At 41.5% G+C, this 20,324-nt stretch overlaps 1 protein-coding gene across 10 annotated transcripts in view; it reads right to left on the bottom strand.

The window, feature by feature from the left end:
- Nucleotides 1–20,324, bottom strand: part of cdk5rap2 (CDK5 regulatory subunit associated protein 2) — a 35,732-nt gene that overhangs the window by 481 nt on the left and 14,927 nt on the right. For 7 of the 10 annotated variants that reach the window (XM_015043612.1, XM_015043614.1, XM_015043615.1 and 4 more), the window contains 32 exons: nucleotides 19,272–19,463; nucleotides 19,010–19,139; nucleotides 18,775–18,914; nucleotides 18,561–18,677; nucleotides 17,847–17,990; nucleotides 17,654–17,766; nucleotides 16,940–17,079; nucleotides 14,872–15,012; nucleotides 14,684–14,793; nucleotides 13,521–13,664; nucleotides 12,905–13,009; nucleotides 12,280–12,464; nucleotides 11,855–12,188; nucleotides 10,207–11,746; nucleotides 9,850–9,954; nucleotides 9,284–9,432; nucleotides 8,331–8,725; nucleotides 7,999–8,231; nucleotides 7,716–7,767; nucleotides 5,955–6,130; nucleotides 5,100–5,447; nucleotides 4,045–4,170; nucleotides 3,825–3,938; nucleotides 3,548–3,737; nucleotides 3,115–3,233; nucleotides 2,688–2,900; nucleotides 2,064–2,150; nucleotides 1,709–1,980; nucleotides 1,484–1,633; nucleotides 1,261–1,399; nucleotides 701–747; nucleotides 547–601 (listed from right to left, as the gene is read on the bottom strand). In XM_015043612.1, coding sequence (XP_014899098.1) covers nucleotides 547–601; nucleotides 701–747; nucleotides 1,261–1,399; nucleotides 1,484–1,633; nucleotides 1,709–1,980; nucleotides 2,064–2,150; nucleotides 2,688–2,900; nucleotides 3,115–3,233; nucleotides 3,548–3,737; nucleotides 3,825–3,938; nucleotides 4,045–4,170; nucleotides 5,100–5,447; nucleotides 5,955–6,130; nucleotides 7,716–7,767; nucleotides 7,999–8,231; nucleotides 8,331–8,725; nucleotides 9,284–9,432; nucleotides 9,850–9,954; nucleotides 10,207–11,746; nucleotides 11,855–12,188; nucleotides 12,280–12,464; nucleotides 12,905–13,009; nucleotides 13,521–13,664; nucleotides 14,684–14,793; nucleotides 14,872–15,012; nucleotides 16,940–17,079; nucleotides 17,654–17,766; nucleotides 17,847–17,990; nucleotides 18,561–18,677; nucleotides 18,775–18,914; nucleotides 19,010–19,139; nucleotides 19,272–19,463 — 6,505 coding nt within the window. The remainder of the gene's footprint in view (nucleotides 1–546; nucleotides 602–700; nucleotides 748–1,260; nucleotides 1,400–1,483; nucleotides 1,634–1,708; nucleotides 1,981–2,063; nucleotides 2,151–2,687; nucleotides 2,901–3,114; nucleotides 3,234–3,547; nucleotides 3,738–3,824; nucleotides 3,939–4,044; nucleotides 4,171–5,099; nucleotides 5,448–5,954; nucleotides 6,131–7,715; nucleotides 7,768–7,998; nucleotides 8,232–8,330; nucleotides 8,726–9,283; nucleotides 9,433–9,849; nucleotides 9,955–10,206; nucleotides 11,747–11,854; nucleotides 12,189–12,279; nucleotides 12,465–12,904; nucleotides 13,010–13,520; nucleotides 13,665–14,683; nucleotides 14,794–14,871; nucleotides 15,013–16,939; nucleotides 17,080–17,653; nucleotides 17,767–17,846; nucleotides 17,991–18,560; nucleotides 18,678–18,774; nucleotides 18,915–19,009; nucleotides 19,140–19,271; nucleotides 19,464–20,324) is intronic. The other 3 variants (XM_015043607.1, XM_015043610.1, XM_015043611.1) reach the window with 3 other exon arrangements.

The following is a 20,324-nucleotide window of genomic DNA, read 5'->3' as shown; positions in this document are numbered from 1 at the left end:
AATAAAACGTTTGGTTACAAACATGCAAGACAAGCTCTAGAAACATGCTAATCCAAGAAAAAAAAAAAAAAAACTACATGGTGACTTACCATGGTGGGAAATATAAATTTGGCTTTTTAAAACTCATCTGTGTTCTTATGGTGCTATTGTGTTTTACATCTTAGCTAGGCCGTAAAACTAGATTTATTCATTATTTTAATGCTTTCACTTTTTGCCACGCTACAAACTTTAATGTAGTGGTATTTGATGTGAAAGACCAGCATAGAGCTCACTTATTCTGAAAGGAACATGCTTTTTATAGTAAATAAAAATGCCCACAAATGTATTCTCTGTTTAGCCAACAAAATAAAATTAATATATATTTTTTTTTATTTATGAAAAACTTTTCCGTCTACTTCATAATCAAACTGACTGGTGTTGGTCTATAACACATTAAACACATTAAAGTCTGCAGTTGCAACTAAAGAGTTTTCAATTTGCTTCCACCTCATGCGAGAGCTCATGAAACTCATGCAAAGTCTCAGCCTGCAGCCCAACCGCACTGACCTGCGCCTGCTCCTCCAGACGGGCCTTTCTGCCCAAAGAGGGTGCAGTAATTTGTCTAATGTTACGTCACAGAAGGGACAAAGAAGAACGATTCACTGAAGGACAATTTACCGCCGAGGACGAAACGTCAGAGAAAACCGCAGAGTGAACTCACCTCTAAATTCCCCCGAGCTTTCTTCAACACTCCATGAGTCAGAGACACTGAAGAGAGAGAGAGAGAGAGAAAGGATTTTAATGGTGTTTTGTAAAATACAAAGACTGATAAATTGATTGTTGAGATAATCGTCAACTAATTTAGTAATCGATTAATCGTAAACCGATTTATACACCAAGAAAGTTCAACACACCCAGAAAAATTAAATCAAGGGTTTACAAAAAATATACATTTTGCATTTAAGTAAAAAAAGAGAATCTAATCTAAGAAACACAAGTGTTGTCAGTTAATCCTAAAAGTAACTCTACACTGTATTATTAATTCTAGGAGAAAGGGCTGAGTTTTGCAATAAAGTGTTTATTTTATCTAAAAAAAGAATCAAATTACTTATTTGCATTTTTATGCATTTCTAAAAAAAAACTGCTTAAATGAAAAATCTGCTGAATGTCCAAAATGTTTTATTTGATAAAAATAATTGATAATTAGTAGAATAATGCTTAGTTTGGGCCCTAAAAAGTACATTTGCTGTGAAACTTGTAAACCAGTTTATAACGTCCTACATTGGTCAATGATGACTCTCTCCATCCCCTCTTTGAGCTGGTTGGTGGTCCGCAGGCGCTTCACGGCTCCGCTCAGCATCCTCTCCTGCTGAGACAATCTGCTCTTCAGCCTGGTGATCTCGTTTTTCAGCAGCTCATCCTGATTCGGGGGAGAGCAGAGGAGGTTCGGGTCTTCAGGAGCTCCATTAGCGAGAGCGTTCACGGCGTGTGAGCCGGTTCCCACCTGCTGGTTGTCGGTGCTGCCCCCTGCTGTGCCAGCAGCCGGCAGAGAGACCCTCCACAGCAGCTTGAGCAGCCGGCCGGCCTCCTCCAGCACCTGCTGCATGGTGCTGCTGCTGCTGGATAAACTCTTCAAATGCTGCTTTTCTCTTTTCTAAAATACAGAAAACCAAACTGCTGGTCTCATTCCTAGAGAAGCTTCAGCACACGACGACGGTCCGGTCGCTACCTGGTTGTCGGAGCCCTGCTGCCTGAGCGCGTGCAGGCACTCGTGCAGCTGTGTGTCTATGCTCCGTGACAGCTTCCTCCCCTCTGAGATCTGCTTGCGGAGGGCGTTGTAGTCCTCGATCAGACCCAGGACGTGGCGCCCGTTGCGGGTGGCCCACATCCGGTGACCCGGGACCAGCCGGGAAGGAGCGCCGGAGACGCTCTGTTCGGAGCTGCTGCAGACGGAGTCGGCGTCGTTGTCCGACTGAGCCTGATGTTTCACTTCTGAGGAGACTGGAACGATAAACGAAACGATGACGGTAGGTTTGACTGGAGTGGTATGAAGTATCATGCCAACACCGGGCAGGCTGTCTCACCTTGATGGACGCTGGTTTGCTCGCGGCTTCGGAAGGATCGAAGCGGAGGATCGCAGCCTTCCCGACCCGGTGGCCGGCCCACTTCATCTACAACACACACAGAAAACTGGAGTTTTCATGTCCTATCTCCTGTGTGTTTATATTAGGGCTGGGCAATAGGCCTAAAAATAAAATATATGATTTTTTTTCACACTAGAAAAAAATAGGAGATAATAAAATAAAATAATTGCAAGAATTTATTCTTGTAATATTATCTCTTTATCCTTGTTTTATTTCCCCTTTATTGTCATACAACTTCCTATATATATATATATATATATATATATATATATATATATATATATATATATATATATATATATATATATATATATAAATCTTAGTCTGGTCCAAATATTCTGGCGTAGACTTGGCTTGAATTCAAAGTCCAAATAAATAGAAGCTGTACAAAAAAAGTTATTAGTCAAGATGATGGGCTTTGGATGGGCCAACATCACAAAGAACTACAGAAACCCGAGGGGTGCATTGGTGACAAATTTGTTTTTTTAGACAAACCCAGCTTCAAAACCTAAAAATCGATTCATCGCCCGGCCCTAGCTTATTTACTTTTGCCGTTAGACGCACCTGGAGATGACAGCAGGTAGTTGATGTTGATGGTCTCAGAGTGACCGGGTCCTCTGAGCAGCTGCTCCTCCAGTCTCTGCCGCAGCGCCGTGTTGGTCTGGATGCTCCTTTCCAGCTGCAGCCGCAGGTGTCTGATCTCAGACAGCAGCTCTCCCAGGTTCACCGAGCCCGACGGCGACGTGGGGACAGGATGCGGGGACTCCTGACGCCGTTCTGACAGGGAAACAAAGAGAAAACACCGCAGGTGTCACAGAAAGCCGAAAGAAGAGCGAACTGCACTGCACGAGGAAGGTTAACGGTTGAGACAGACTCTGTGTTGACCCAACACGTTAACTACTGATATCTGGCGATGTCTTAAAAAGTCACGTGTGTTTTACTTTGATTTCGTCAAAGAGCGTAATGAATCTGAGCGACTGGTGCAGGTTACCATGCTGGCTGGAGTCGTTCTGGATGTTTTCGTAAACCTGCAGCTCCACTCGCAGCGACTGCAGCAGATGCTCGGAGTCGGACAGCTGCTGCCTCTGGAGCTTCACCTCACACTGCAACCTGGGAAGAAACTAGGAATGAGTCTCAACACTTTGATTCAGCAATGAATATAAATACGCTTGGATTAACCTCAGAGGATGTAATTTATATAGTTTATATATAAAAGGAGTGGAAACTGGACTGAAAGCCAAACACTCAGGAGTGATAAGTGGCAGAAAGGGAGAGGAGATCTAAAAGTAAACCCGATTCCTGGTTTTGGGTTGCAGTCTCACCGAAGTGTGTCAGTAGCCCTGGGGTCAGGAGGTCACGCACCATCACTAAGCTCACACACACACACGACCGTTTTAAATGACTCAAGTGTGTTAGTGTTGAACCTTTGCAGCTCCTCTCTGCTGGCCTGCAGGGACCTCTGCAGCAGCACGTTCTCCTGGCTGCTTTGCTCCAGCGTCTCCTGCAGTCTGAGGTTTTCCTTCCGCAGAACTTCACTCTCCTTCCTGCTCTGCTCCAGCTTGGCCGTCCGCCGCGCCAGAGTCTCGCGCAGCTTCTCGTTCTCCTTCTGCTTGTCTAAAAAAAAAAACAACAAACAAAGGCGTTTTGTAAAGGAGCCTTTGGGACTAAAATGAGCAACCAACAACTCGAAAGCAAGTTTACCTCGAGATCCCACGTTGAGCTGCTCTTTTAGCACTTGATTCTGTTCCCAAAGGAAGCGAACTTCATTAACCAGCTGACCCTGCTCCTCGCTGCCCTGGATAAAAATGTTTGTGGCTGCAAAAAAAAAAAAAGAAAACAGGATAGAAACATAACTAGTATCTAGTAATATCTCTGCCGTGGGAACCAGCGATGAACCGGAGCTGCAGTCGGCTTTACGTACCCGGGTCTTTCTCCACCTCGGCTAACTTCCTCTCCAGCTGTTCTCTCAGGCGGTCGTTCGTGCGAATGCTCTCCTCCAGTCGTTGGCGTAACGCTCTGATCTCCTGGAGATGTTCAGCCAGCAGGTCTAGCAAACACGGACACACACACACACACAGCTAAATTAAAAGGAGATTCTCCAAGCTAAGATAACTCCCACTGATGTTCGTTGTTCTTTTATTGAACTGTTCTTCTGGTTAGTGTGTTGAGTTCATGTGGAAATCGTAACGTGTGCATGTAAACACAGCGCTAACCTTTAAAAGCACATGCAGTTTGTTTGTTTTGGACTTTTACAGGATCCTGCAAAACTACATTTGTAGAGTCCTTGTAGTTTGTTTGTTTCAGCTGTAATTATAATTCAGCAGTTGGAAACTGAGGGGATTTCTGGTGAATATTTGTTGTATGCTTTAATTTTCAAAACTAATACAAAATTACTTAAGTCTTAGCTGAAAGTAGGTTTGCTGCAATCTTTCAAGCAAGAAAAGATAAAATAATCAGTTAAATTTCCCTTGATTTGCTCTGGTGTTGATTTGCATGTGAAACACTGAAAAAACCATTCCCCCCCCCTTGTTCAATAAATGCATCAAAACAAATAAAAGCACATATTTTGATGCACTTTTCAACCTGAAGTGAAAATCAGATTGGATCAGGGGAACCTTGCTATTTCTTTACTTTCTGCTGGATTAAAATCTTCTACCTCCAACTAAACAACATATAATTCAAACTTCTACAGACGCTCACAATAAAGTAAACAGTTGCTGCACAAATGTCATTTGCACAAATCAGCATTTGACTCATGGTGATGTACAGCTTCTCCAAATATTTTGCTATTTGTTGGACTCTGTTTGAAAATCTTTATTAAACATTACACACCACGTGGAAAACAACGGCTAACTCTTACAGGCAGCATTATCTGGCTTTGCATTTTGCTCAACAGTTTACAAAAGTAGAGTAGATTTTCTGTTACTTTAATGAAAAGTTAATCGGATTACCCTACAGACGATGCCTCATATTTACCTGAACTCATAGTGCGAGGCTGTTCTCCTCCTTCTCCTTGTGAGCCGACGTCTCCACCTTGTTCACGCGCCCCCGTTTGAGGCTCTGCGGCTTCCTGACCCGGCCCTGGCTCCTGCTCTCGGTGGTGCAGGCTGGTCTGCGCCACAATGGAGCGGTGCAGGTCCAGCTCGCTGCGTAAGGTGACGTTGAGCTCCTCGTTGCTCCTCAGCTGCTCCTGCAGCCGCCGGTTCTCCCTCTGCAGACGCTGCAGTCTGCTGGCGGCGTCTCTGTGAGGAGACGCGCCTTTCTCGGGAGCGCCTCCTGCAGGACAGACGGCTGCTCCCGAGTTCTCGGCAGAAAGCTGCTGGCCTGAACAGAAGCACGAGGAAGTTAGTTAATCATCCAACTTTAATTAAAAATGTCCTAAACTAATATTTCTGTACACTTTGATCCAGCTTCCAGAGGCGACTACAGGGTGTTCGTAACACGCTTTGTTTAACTTTGCTCCTTTTTTTTTTCCCTAAGAGGGAAACACAATTTGAGGACTGAACCAGATAGGTGCCACTGAATAATGCAACTTTGAGAGGCGGTGGACTGAAACTGGACACCTGCTCTAGCTTTGGTCATCCAGCACAGCTCAGTGGAGCAGAACGGACCTGAGTGGAAAATAATTGCCATGTCAGACAGAAACTAGACAGGGTGAAGGACTGGAATGATCATAAATGACGTTACACCAGGCAGGAAGTGGAGACGCATGCATTTTTAAATCACTTGCATTATATCTCTCCAACCACTCTGACACCAAAGACTGCACTTCACACCTACAACTATCTCCAAGATTTAAAGGTCGTCTTACTATTTCACGAGGAAACTCACTGTGCTCTCTGCTGCCGCCTCGTGTGGTGCTGCTGCCGCTGTGGCAGGAGGAAACCGTCACGTCTGAGCGGCTCAGGTCGGACTGGGAACTGCGGTGGCTGCTGGGAGTCTGACCTCTGACCTGACTCTGGAGGCTCTGGATGAGGCGATTCTTGTCCTGCAACTCCTTAGCCAGTCTAGAAGAAATCAAGTCAAATTCAGTGTGTGAGTGTTGGCTCTTCTGTAAAAGTTCATACACTTAGAACCTCATCACTGGCTCGGTCATTGTGTAGATAAGGTATTTATAAATGCTTTGACTAATATCAAGTTGTATTTTAGTCCTATTTTTACCTGTATGGGTATGTTCGCTCATTGTTACATTGTCTTTTAATTGGGTTTTGACATCTGTACTTGTATGATTTGTAATTGTCGGTGTCCAGGTCTCTCTTGAATTTTTTATTTTTTTACTCTCAATGAGACATACCAGGTAAAATAAAGGTTACAAACAAACAAATACACTTTGTTTTATCTGGATTTTATGTGATAGAGCAACAAAAAGTGGCACAGATTTGTGAAGTGGAAGGAAAAATATCCATGGTTTTTAAACATTTATATAACAAAAAAAGTCTTGACTCATCTTTTCCGAGTCAATACTTTGTAGAAAAATATTTTTGCTCCAATTACAGCTGGTAAATCTTTTCCTAGTCCATCTGGGGACAAACATTTGTTTGTCATCTTTGCTAAATATCTCAAAAATTAGCTACACTAAAAAAAACAACAACTTAAATGCAACTTTCTTTCAGCAGCAGCTTTCCTCTTGCCACTCTACATATAAAATACATTGAAGGTCAGGGTTGGAACTTGATAAAATATGAAAACATGACAGTGGAGCAAAAAAAAAAGAAAAAAAAAAGAAAAAACAGCACTCAAAAAAGCGAGAGAGAGAAATCAGAAGGCGGTGGAAGACTAGTTGACGTTTGGGGGGAAAACACACAGCTGGAAATCACCACAGCAACCGTCATGCTGTGCATCTGAATGAAACCAACTCACAGGTCCAGTTGGTCCCTAGTGCATTCAGCCAGGCTGAGGTTTTGCTGGACCAGAAGCCTGATGTGCTGCTGCAGCAGCTCTCTCTCAACGTCAAGCTCCAGACGCAGGTAATCTATGTCCTGCTGGATTCTACACAGGCTGTCGTGGGGATCGATCCCGCTCTCTTCGTTAGAGAGAGGCACCTGTTGATGCTCCTTAAGGCTGTTGCCATTAGTAACGGGTCAATTTTCATCACACTAACTGAGGAAACATTTTTAAACACTTGAACAGCTGTGAAAAGTTTTTAGTTCTCTGGAAAAGCTAAATAATTACAATACTGATCTAATGGCGAACATCGGCTGGGTGGAGCGGCCTCTCCAGCTTGGCTTGAAACACCTTCATCAGATATCAGTGACAGTTTTAGCTTCACCTGGTTCAAATTTTGTAAATAAAATCTTCTATTAAGCACATTTTGGTATGCAATTATTAATCCAACAAAAAAAATAAATAAACGACAGATTAGTAGAAATTATGCAGAACGTTGGATATTCATTTCATTTCTCAAATCCAACCCTACATGCCTGTTGAATTTTATTACTCCAAATATATAAGTTATAAATGTTACTAGCATGTTAGTTACATTTGTTACTGTGCACTATTTTATTTTATATTTGTATCATGTTCGAATAAAATTTCATTTCATTTCAAAAAAATTTCATTTCATTTAGATAGCGTGATAAATATGTAGCGTACCTGCGAGACAGTTCTAAAGCTGCAACATCCTCACTAACCGGATGAGATTCTTCTGGAGGACAGAAAAAGAAAAGCATTTGTCACGAACAAATCAGAAATAAATATCTGTTTGTGCTGGCTTCTAGCTTTTAGACAAATAACTATGAAAAATAGCTCAGTCATAACTTTGTATAACTCATAAATATAGATATTATTTTCAGTACTGACTCCCAAGTACAGTTACAATGTGAATGGCTCATTGCTTTCCCACTACAATGCAAACGGTTTCCTAGACAGTGACCACCTTTGTCCAGCCGGCCCTCCAGCTTGTCCAGAAGGCTCAGACTCTTGTTCAGCTGCTCCTTCACCACCTCCCCCATGTAGTAGTCCACTTCTCCAGAGTGCAGCAGGTCTTTGAACGCCTTGCTCAGCTCCTCCAGCTGGCGGCGCTGCAGCACTCCCAGCCTGCGGCTCTCCTTGATTTGCTCCCTCAGCTGTGACAATTCTCTGGCCTGAGACTTCACCAGAGAATCAAGCCTGTCAAGTGGTAAAAACATGACAAATTTGTTTACGACGTTCAAGATTTGATCAATAAATGGAGTATATTTTTGCCGAAACGGCGCGATGAGCCGTTACCTAGCAGGTGACGTTGAGCGGCTGCGGGTTTGATGCAGCTGTTCATTTGTGCTTCGGTTCAGCGTTCTCTCTTTCCACAGGTCGATATTCACAACACCGGCTCTGTCCGTAGCCGGCTGGTTTTCGGCTTCCTTTTTCCCACTCGGCTGCCCGACCCTTTCTTGACCGCAGTCCGCTTTGTGTGCGCCGTCTTTCTCCCTGACAGCGAGCGGATCGGAGGTGTTTGCAACCACGTCGCTGGAGAGGGAGTTTCTGTGCAGGAGGCTTTGCATTTGCAGGATGACTTTTGCCTGGTTTTCCAGGTGGGCTTTCAACTCTCTGACTTGTGCCTGAAGCTGCAGAGGGTCCTCTGAAGCCCCGAACTCATCATACATCTGTAGGTTTTTCAAGCTGACCTACGTAGACACAATGGGTGGTAGATAAAAGCTTAACTCAGCAGACTTATTCACAGAGAATGCATTACAACTTAAAATAATCAACGAGCAACATCAAGACTAGGGCTGGGCATTAATACTGGAATAAAAATCATGATTTTACCAGAAAAAAGTTGTAATCTTAGGAGAATTAAGTAGTAACTTTATGAGAACTATATGAACAAAAAAAATAAATAAAATGAGGAATGTTGAACATCTTATGAAGTTAGTCTTTGGTATAAATTTTACAGATATGGAAATACTTAATATTTTAACACATTATTATCAGTAGCTTTCTTTTCTTAAAAACGAAAGCGAGAAAAAAAATCTATTAAAATCGGAAATCAGACCTGGTATAAAAAAACATCTGATTTTATTTTTATTCCACATCTCCCAGTCCTAATCAAAACAGACGGCGCTGGGCTAATGTTAGTGTCTGGAACTATTGGACTGGCACTTAAACTTAAATATCCTGACCAAGGCAATCAGTGGAATTTAATCATGTTTCATCGGTAAAATGGCCAACATCAAAATGCCTACTTTGGCTGAGCTGAGAGCCGGGGAACTTGGGTAAGGAGTGCTGGAGTTTGAGTCCAAGTTCTCGGTGGAGGAGAAGGCGGCATGTTCATTTTTCAAGAGCGAAGGCAGGCTGGACGCACTGCAACTGGGGTTCACCCCCACCTCTAGATCTGTGAAACAGAAATACAGACATTTAAAAATAAAAAGGGACACCTTCATATTCAAAATAATTAACCATTTGATATGCAGCTCGACTTTATCAAGGCAAGAAATCAAATTGAGAGGTTAATAAGTGCTTGAAAAAGACATCCCCGAACCACAGAGTGAAACATGCAAGAACCGATCAGTGAACATTTTTACTTTTAAGGGAGCTGAGGGGGAGAGTGCAGGAGAAATCCAAAGTTAAAACCAGAAAAACAGGCTTTGTGTGTTATGTGACCCGATTTGGAAAAGGAAAAAAAAAAAAAAAACAAAACACTTTTTGCTTTTCCATCCTCATGCGCACAAATAGTGAAAGAATCTACCCACATGTGAGATTAGTGTCCACGCAGCAGACAACATGCAGAGTCTGCCTATAGACTGTCTACCTGTGCTACTGCTCTCTTCCCTATCGTTCTCACTCTTGCCACTGGTTTCGTAACCCAGGTCCTGCAAATCCACCTGCACGCTTTTGTGTCCCTGCTCAGGAGCGGCTATTGGAAGCAATACATTTCATGTTAGACAGAAATCCTTGAGGGCACAGGGAAGATGGAGTATTAGGGCCATACTAAGAAGAACAGTACTGTCATAAAATGATGACAATACAGTCATAATACTATAACTATGACTTTATTATGGTCAATTTTATGACTTTCTTCTTGCATTTTTATTTCTTCTTCGTGTGGTCCTGATACTCCATCACATTTACAGAGTCAGAACATTCAATTCAACATAAGTTATCTAACCTTTTCTGATAGTTTCTGTAGAGGATGTGCTGGTAAGAGCGGTGGCCAGTTTCTCCTCCAGGTTTCTGTACGCTTTCTTTTTCTCCCTCAGAGCCTTATGTAACGTCTCCAGTTGGAGCTTAACATCTGGTGGTAATCCCTTGTCATCGTGTTCGACCCAGCGGACCTCGCCCTCTCTTATGTGACCTCTCTCTAGCTGCGCGCAGGCCTGGAGGTCACTTATTCTTCGAGAGTAATCGCTGAGAACCTTGTGAAGGTGACAGAGATCCCAATAGAGCTTCAGCTCTTTTGTTTCCAATGAGGCAGAGGACAGGTTGCTGCTGCTTCCTTGCTCTCCAGATTCAGTCAGTTTGCTTCTCTCTTGAAGCGCTCTCTGAAGATTGTCGAAATCTTTCTGCAGGCTGGCGTTTAGTTCTGATTTATCGGAGGTCGGGGAGGCTGTGTTTTTACAGTGGCCGGCTAACGAGGAAACAGCAGCTTCTGTTGCACTGAAGCACTTCAGTACGACGCTAAACATTTCTTGATTTAAATCGGGATTATGACAACCTCTCTTTGTACTGTCGTCATCCCTCGACTCGTCATCTTCAAGCAACTCTGTAGTTCCACCTCCTTGCCTCCAGGTGGGGCCATTTAAATGAGAACCGTCACGCTGTGCAGCTTCATTTGCAGCCCTTAATTGCTCCTGGAGCTCTGCGTTTAGCTTACTTTGTTCTAAAAGGGCTTTTTGCAAAGAGTCTGCATGCTGCTGCAGCTCAAGCATAGAGTTCTCAGTTTGGCCGCTGGCTTGATCTGGGCTATCTCTGTGTGAGTGTGTGTGAACCTCATGTAAAGCGCCCTCTATCCGTGAGGAGAGACCATCCGTTTCAGGTTTCTCATCTTGGCTCTGAGAAGAGGCGATGGCTTTCTCCGCCATGCTCAGGAGCTCAATGAGCTGGTTGTTGAGCTCTTCCTTCTCCTGCAGTGCTTTCTGCAACTCCATGCATCTACTGTGGAGGTCGACGTCAGAACCCACAGAGCCAGAACTGGGGTGCGGACCAAAGCTGCTCTGGTTGTCCAGACTGTAGGCCGTCAGATAAGCGATGGTGGATTGCGCAGCCTGCAGGGCCACAGCGTTCTGGGCATTCTGTCTCTCCCTTTCCTCCAGTTGAGCATGCAGCTCCTGCAGGTCGCTGAGCTGCTCCCTCATCTTATTTATCAGGACCTCCTTTTCCTGGCATTCCTGGTGGAGGAGCTCGAGTTGGGAAAGAAGAGCAGATTCGCTGTGGGCGTGATCCACCGGCGCTCCGGGGTCAGAGCCCTCGTCTGACTCTGCAGGGCTGCAGCTAGTGTGTGAGTGTCTGACGGTGGAGGAAGGGGAAGCGCTGGTTTGCGGTGCTGAATCTGAGTTGGTATGCAGCTGCTGGTCAGAACCAGAAACGTCTTCCAGAGCAGAGTGTTGCTGTGCGTCAGTCTGCGTCGGCTCAGAGGTCACAGACTGCCTGCCAGTGCTGCCCTCTGCTCTGAGCCTCACAGGCACAGGGAGGCGAGACTTGACACCAGCCTACGTTGGAAACAACACAAATCAAGTAGATGTTAGAAGCACTGCTAGTCAGAGCTAATGAAAAGAATATATTCTGCCTTTATATTTACAGAACTGCATAAAACTTGCCCTGTGTCTGGTGACATGCTGCTTTGGAGACTTGTGGTATGTTTTACTTTGAGGTTGCGGATACTCATCTGCAGAGCTGACATTAGTGACGGCGGTCTCGCTAGCCAACACTTTGCTTGATTTCTTTGGAGTTTGCTTTGGTGATTTAAAGATCGTGGAACCGCGTTTAGGATTAGACTGAAGCGTTTCCAAACTCCTCCTTAATTCAGCCTGCCCATCGCTGCTGTTCCCTGAGACGTCGGCGCTCTCTTTTTCTTTACACTCGGTGGACTTCTGTTCCTTCAGTAGACCCCACAGCTTCAGATTTTCTGATCGAAGTCGGTGTAGTTCCTCTCTGCAATTAGCAGCTTATGATCAGTGTGACGTTCAGTTAACAGAACGTGAAAAACAATAAGATCTTGACTTGACTAAACGAAAGGACCAACCTCTGATGCTTAGAGTTTGACACAAACCCTGCCAGCTCAGACGTCCGCGCCAAAGCGTCTGTGTTGCTTTCTGCACCGTCGTCGTCTCCGCTGTGTGACAGGGTGCTGTCAGAGTGAGCAGGCCCTCTACCCTGGCTGGACCTGCTGGTCATGTTTTCATCACCGAGCAGATTTCTAGATTCAGTCTAGAAGGAATTGGTGAAAATGGGGCCAAACAAATTTCAGAACATTGTGTTTGAAATTCCATTAAAAAAACTTTTATTAAATTAAGGATACTTCAAATTCACTATAGGTAAGTTATAATGCATTTTTAGGCAATATCTTATCTTATTTAAATAGGAAAATTTGTTTATTTTAATGTATTTCTAATATTGTATAGAAAGGCTGTACAATGAGACTTTTTTTTAATCTGAATATTCGATTAACTATTAGAATAATGGATAGGTTAATCAATAACTAACACAACTGACAGCTGCAGCCCTAGAACCATGTTAAATTTTCCTTCTACTTCACAAATATGGACTACTCTGTGTTGGTCCATGTCATAATAAAAATCACGCTCATTTGCATAACTGTGACAAGACAAAAAGTGAAAAATAATTTCAAGTATCAGTTAATATCTTACCTTTCTTAAGGTGCTTGTCTCTGTCTGGATCTCTTTATCTTGACCAGGAAGACGTTCCCTGTCAGTGTCACAGTGTGGCTGCCTCTCACAAATCTCCTGGAGCTGCTAGAGTAATGGGATGGGAGGCGAGTGTGACACATATGGCTTGATAAAAGAAAACTTAAAGAGGGAACAGAATCCATAAAACACTGCACAGCAACAGCAGAATGGCATGATGTGTCTAATGTGGCATGGTGAAGAGAAGAAGCCATTTCATGGGACACAAAGATAAAAAAAAAAAAAAAGACGGAGTGGTTAGGAAAAGGGAGGACAGAAAAAAAGGGCTGCTTCTACTATAAGCAAACAACTAACTTGTTAGAGAAACTAGACATTCAGCACTACAGACCAAAGAGACATCAGTAACAGGCTGAACAGAGCAGAGGTTAAGATGTAGGTTAGGAGTTCAGAAAGGAGCTAAAAAGGTGAATGTTAGACAATGACTTATGATTCAAGTAACTGACTGAACTTTAAACAAACTCTAAGTAGCAACAATTCCTCATTATCTAGGATTTAGTCAGACTATAAAAAATTCCTGTTGAACTCCATGTATTTGGAGCTCTCTTTTATGACCCCTAACCTGTTTGAACCGGCTTCTGCCGGTCAGATCTTTGTCTTCCCTTTCCAAAGCGTCCCGCTCTGACTTCTCCATTTGTGATAATCTGCTCTGCAGCTCATTGTTTAAACTCTGAAGCCCAGCGACATGCTCCTGCAAATCCAGCACCTGCAGCATAAAGGGAACTGCTGTCAAGATTCTTTTAATGTATCGTTTTGTTTACATTTGAAAAAAAAAAGAAAATCAACAATCCGATCTAACCATTACATTTAAATCCTGCAGCATACACATCTTTCCCCAAGTGCAGTTATCTCTCCACAATACATGCTATTGACATATGCATTATATTTAGCTAGTTTAGTAGACTGTTTTACCAAAATCAACTATTTTAAATACTACACACCGTAAAGAAGGCGATATTTTTTGGTCTAATATCTCTAAAATTAGTCTAAAATAAGCCTAATAATAAAGTTCTAGCATGACAAACAACCAAAACACATGAGATCAGTCATATGTGGATGTTTTAGCAAACCTGGATTTACGGTGTCTTTTGTGTATTTTAAGTTGTTCACAATCAGTGCTAATAATCTATATATCAATGTATTCCAAATGCACTTCACTTCCTAAAAAGTTGACTCGATTTAATAAAGATTATTTGTTTTGCATCTTTATTAAATCCATTTCATATTCAAGTCATATAGTGCGTGCTAATTAAGCAACCACAGAATAATATACAGGGTTCAGAGACTTTTCTCACAGTAAAATTCAAGCACTTTCCAAGATAAGTTTTCAAACTTTTCCAGCACCTCACTTTAGAAGTAAAAACAATGCAAATGAACTAAAGAAAACAGTTTTAGTTCACTGTTTTATATCATGTATTACTGTCACTAATAATCTCTTGGTATAGTATTCTACATTCTACAGCAGGGAGCAGGTAAACTACAATATAACAAAATGTCATCAAATGTCTCTTTTACACCAACCCTTTACACCTGACTGGTCTGAGAAAGTTACAAAAAATCTCAAAAGAAAAGAACGTTTTCTGGCAATAAGCAAATAGAAGTAACTGTTTTAACAAAAGAAGTAACAAAAGAAATTTGGTCTGATTTAACTTCAGACAAACAAACAAAAAAAAAAAAAAGTGTGTGATTTTTAAAATATCTTTAAATATTTGGTATGAGCCTCACCTTCTGCTGAAGTTCCTGAGGAGAAAGCTGAAGGGAGCCATCATCCGGCCCTTCTCCCACACAGATGCTCATGTAAGAAGTCTGATCTCCAATGAAACTCAAAGTTTCACCTGGACACGAAAGCCGGCGTTTAAATCTCACAAGCAGAACAGTGGAGAAATCATTACAGTGTGTGTTTTCAGTCCTACCACCATGGCTGGTTCCGCCAACTCCTCCTCCACGGTTCTGAATTGCTCCCAAGCGAACCTGCAGCGACGCGTTCCAGCGCTGGGCGTCCTCAAGCTGATGCCTCATGCTCTCCAGTTCCTTAGGATCAATGAGGTCCATACCTGAGCAGATCCAAACGCAAGTTTATTTACAACTCCACCACCTTTCTATTTAGATTTTTAGTGGAGGTAACATTTCAAAAACAACCTGAAAGTGAAGCATATTTTGCATGTTTACATTTAGAATAAATTTTAGCAAGAAGTTAAAATGAAGCGTTTAAATTTCATAGCTATTAAAGTACTGAAAATCTGCATGGAGATTAGATCAGATGGGGATATTTTCTTGGAATAATTCACATTTTCGGAAAATGAGGGGGTGGGGGAAAATACAATAAGACTTCTTTGATTTTTACAATAAATTAGTAGCAAATCCCCCAAAAAATGCTAACTCTATTAGTGATTATATTCCCACATTCTCATTTCAGACGAAAAACTCTAATTATAAACACCACCACAGAGGACTATAAAAATACAGCTTTTTAATTTTTAGCTGCATACAGATTATAATGATTATGCAACTAAAAGTTAAAGTAAAAAGTCATCGGAGCCAATTAGCCCGAGTCGTCTGTGCTGCAGTCTGGGAGAGTGTAAGCCACGGCTGCTTTACTCATGGCTGACCTATTTCTACACCTGCTGCCCTCTGGATAGTGCTGTGGGAGGAGCATGCGCTTAATCTGCCCGCTGGCATGAGACACGCATGCATGCAGACACTTGAGCTACGATGCTTAGACAACAACCTCAGCCCTCAGAGAAGACTTAAATCAGGCTGTGTACTGAAGTCGTGTTATATTTGAGTGTCTAATGGAAGCAGAGCTGAAACGATTCACTGGATTAATCGTGATGAATCGATTACTGAAATAATCATGAAATTAATGTAGTAATCGATTAATCGTTAACTAGAGTATGCAAATTAAAAAAAAAATCTAATTTCACAGAAAACAGGGTAGTATTTAAGCAAAAACTGAAAAAGTATATGAATTTTGCATTTATGATGCCTTTTGCTATCCAATTATTGATCAGTTCATATAAAATTAATCAACAGATCAGCTCTAAAGTGTCAAGGAGAAAGTACTGAGCTTTTCATATGTTGATTTTTCAGTCTTTGCTACAAGTGAATAAGTGTTCACTAAAGGAATGCCGTTACTGTATTTCAAGCAACAAAACGTTTATTTACTCATCTAAAAAAGGAATCGAATTTCTTATTTGCATCTTTTAGTATTTTTATAATACTGATTAAACAAGGCTTTCATGAACAATCTGCTGAATGTGCCAATTTTATTTTTTTTGAAACCTGAATAATCGTTAGAAAAATCAATATGTTAATATTCGCAGCCTTACATGGAAGTGTGAACTCTGCATGCTATGAAACTTTCAGGGTGAGGATTTATTTATTCCTTTCTGCTCAATTTCTGATTTCACCAGAAAAATACAACAAACATATCAATCTTTCACTGAAGCTGTTATATAATAATGTAACAACAGATGGTTAGAATGGGTAGATTAGTGAAGCAATGCAGATGGAGAGGTGATGTGTACACAAGCATTTGAAATGAACAGTTCACTCCGACAGTGGAGCAGAAAAAAACATAAAGCAACAGAGGCATTATTTTTATTTTATTTGTAATGGGTTTCGGGAGAACACATGTATTTAGAGACAGTGAAACAAGTTGCAATTCAGGTACAGACAAAGACATGCAGATGAAAAGATGATTGGGTACAAAGCAGCAGACAAACAGAGCAGACAGATGAGAGGAGGATGGAGCAGATGTGCATGAAGCATTATAACAAACAGGAGCCACAAGCTTTTCAGCCAGATGTGATGTGAGTCATTTGTACAGTGAATTAAAACAATGTAAAAATACAACAGCCGTGTTTGTATTTCCTAGTAGCTGAGTACACACTGACATTAAGCTGTTGTTTCCCCACCACGCCTTGTATTTTCTGTGTTTAATTATCATGATCATCTAGAGCCCAGTGTGTTTCACTGCACCTTCTCTGAGTTTGGCTCTCTGTATCTCTCTCTCCAAGTCATCCCTGAGCTCCTCATTAGTTTTGACGCTGTCTTCTAGCTGCTGCCTGAGCAGCTGAACTGCTGTCAGTTCCAGCTGCAGAGCATGGAGACGCTGGCCACTGGAAAGCACAAGAGGATCAACAGAGTTAACACCCACACAAACAACCTGAACGTCCCCAAATTGTTTACTTTGCAGTGATTTACCATGCACCGATTAATCAGTCTGTGAATGAAACTGGCAAATTTTTGGCAGGTCAAATATTAAAAAAAAAAAAAAGAAAAAAAAAAGTTTTTTTTCCTTGTTTATTAAATGCCTTAAAAACTATAAACTATTACATTTTCACTCTGTTGGTACATTGAAAAACATCTCTTTAATGTACATTTTTCATATTTAAATCAGGTGCAGATCAGGGATATGTTGCTTTAATACATTGGCATAATCTTTTAATCCCTTCATATTTAGTTGGATTAAAAACAACCAGCTCTATAATAAACCTTCAGCACATTTTTTTTCTTCAGTCAGTTTCTGTTAAATTAAACACAAGCACAATTCAGATTGTATGGACTATAGAGTTTTAGGCCAGAACAAGAAATCGGTGCATCAACCCCAATATGTTTTGCGAACATATTAAGTCACTTTTTATCATTTTGCTTATTAAAAGATATAAAGCAGCTCATTCCACCTCTTCTTACCTATCCGGCTCCTTCACAGTCCGAACCAAACTGGAGTACAGCTGCTGTTCAGCTCTCAGGGCTTTATGTAGAGCATCATGCTCCTGCTGCAAGGCCGAACGATGGGGCAAAGCCTGAGGACAAAAACAGGAACCAGCTTACTAGTGAGTAAAATGTTGCTACACATTTGATGATGAGCCAATTAAAGCTTTACGTCTTGCTGGCTGTCTCCTCCTATCATGGTTATCTCTCTCTGAGGCAGTGCAGGTAGGGATCTGTCCATGTTGGAGCCAATCAGATGGTCTTGAGTAGAATCAGTCCGGCTGTCACTTCCCTGGCCAAGGCGTTGATGGAGAACCTGCTCAAAAATCAAAAAGGAACCTTGATGGATGTCTAAAGAACACAAAGCTTGAAGTCTATCTAAAAAGAAAAAAAAAAACTTCCTTTAATCCCAGTTACTATTTGCTTTAATCACCAACAAATTCTCAGGGCTCCTACCAACTTCAAAATGAAATACTTCGCAGCATTTCTGGCTTGTTTTTAAAACAAAAATAAAAAAAGTTCCCAATAATTTATGTCAGACTTTAAATATGGAATCTTCAAACACTCTGAAAATTTTTTGTAGGATTGAACAAAAGATTATAGGAGCAAAGAAAGGGCGGATAAAAGGACTCAAGGACGGAAGGATTGGTGGATTAATGGAAGAAAGGGAGACAGTAAAAAAACAGGTCCAAGGAAGGACACAAGGAAAAGTTAAAGGCAAATAAACCGATAAATGAACATATGGATGAATGTGCATCACATACATAAAATCCAGAATAAAAACCAGACCAACTGAAAAAAATAAAATGAAGTAAAATATTTATTTAGACTTTTAAATCTAAATAAAACTCCGTGTGGGATCCCCTACCAGGCATTCATCTCTTACATTAATAATCTCATCCTTGGTCTTCAGTGTAGCAGTGAGGGAATCGATGTTTGCAGCTTGACCTTCACTGCGACCCTGGAGCTCGGACAGCAGTGACTGGAGATCAGCCAAAGAAATCTGGAAGTGAAAATAAACGAGCAGAATAACCAATAAATAAGCTTCTGCTAACATTACCCCAACACTGGATGTGAAAATGTGCTTCCTGCTCACAGACCTTCAGTTCATTTTCTCTCTTCAGGGCTCTGTTCAGTGCTTCAGTTTTCTGAGCCAACTCTTTCTTCAGGACAACAACCGTTTTCTTGGAGACTGGAATGTTCTCCTGATTGTCCTCGGTGTTTCTCCTTGATAGCTCGGCTTCAAACGAGACAAAACAGAATCAAACGTAGGATCAATACAAAGACTAGGTTTAAACATCCAAAATGAAGATTTAAAGCAGACCCAAGTCTCACCTTCTCTCTCATCAAGTTTCTCTTGCATAATCTGAATTGTTTGCCTGAGCTCCAACACGTGATCTCCGTCGGCCTTCTGACTTATCTCTGCCAAGAACTTGTCCCTCTCCTGACCCCGCTGCAAAAGCTTCTGCAGAATAACATTACAACGCATAAAGATAATATCTGACTTTTCTTTTAATGTAAGTAACCCAACAAATTATGTTGTTCATGTTTTGTGGACATTTCAAGTCGACAGCTTAACAGCTGTAAGGGATCTTACGTCAATGAGGCCGTCTTTCTCCACAAGTAGGGTTCTTAGTTCTGCCGTCTCTAAATAACTCTCTTGGGTTGTTGACGAGCTTTTCCTCTCAGCTTTGGCAAGCTCCTGTTGCTTATCAGCCAACTGCTTCCTCAGTTCCTGAATCTCCTGAGCACGCTCAGACAGCATGCGGTTGAAGTGCTCTGCAGACTCCTTAGGAGAGAAAACGGCAAATAAACGCAATCGGTAGGTTAGACTTGTTTTTCCCCACCGCTCCATAAACAAGTCTTTTTTATTATTATTATTCACTACATTCCCAATGCTAAAGTATCTATAGCTGATCTTTTGTAAAAAAAAAAAAAAAGGTTGACTAGACAAAACATCGGAAGGTTGGAAGGACAGACAGATGAGAGAATGAACTGATGTATATTAAACAAAGAACGGATAGCCAGATAGAAGACTTTTTATACATTGGGATCCAACTAATGTCTGAAAATCCAAACATTTTCGGACTCTAATTTACTTCTTTCAAAACATAAATGCCTGGAAAATAATTTCTCAGAGGTCAACATCTCGCATTCAATAGCATCTCTCCTTTGTGGCTAAACACAAACAATCATTAAGAGCCACAGTGCAGCACAAGGAGACCAAATTCAGTTCTTCAAACTATATACTAACAAAAGCAAAAGTTTTGGCTGCCAAACTCTGGTAGAGTTGACACAATTACCCCCCCCAACATCTACAGGGTAGGAAGTAGATCATGTTCAGTAAAACACTATTCCTATATGTAAATTATTACTTGGAACAAAAAACGGAAGTGACAGGTAACAGGTTAAGAAACCTGATAATTTAATTTAATGCACATAGAAATAAATTTTATTCAGATGCGCAAAACTAATCGAGATCAATAAAAATGGAATGACAAATCTGCTGCCTTTTTGAACACAAATAATATCTGAAAATATAAAATAAAATTGTCTAAATCTGAACTACATATGGCATTCTCCCGGTGCTACCTACAATTCAGCCAAAAAATATTTTGGAGAGTGAATGAGAGCAATTCTGTAACATCTG

This window comes from Poecilia latipinna, unplaced genomic scaffold (genome assembly GCF_001443285.1).
Source record: "Poecilia latipinna isolate Pla-1442-1.1 unplaced genomic scaffold, P_latipinna-1.0 Scaffold642, whole genome shotgun sequence".
Lineage (NCBI taxonomy): Eukaryota > Metazoa > Chordata > Actinopteri > Cyprinodontiformes > Poeciliidae > Poecilia > Poecilia latipinna.
The sequence above is the reverse complement of the archived record's forward strand: the minus strand, read 5'-3'. Positions and strand labels throughout refer to the sequence as shown.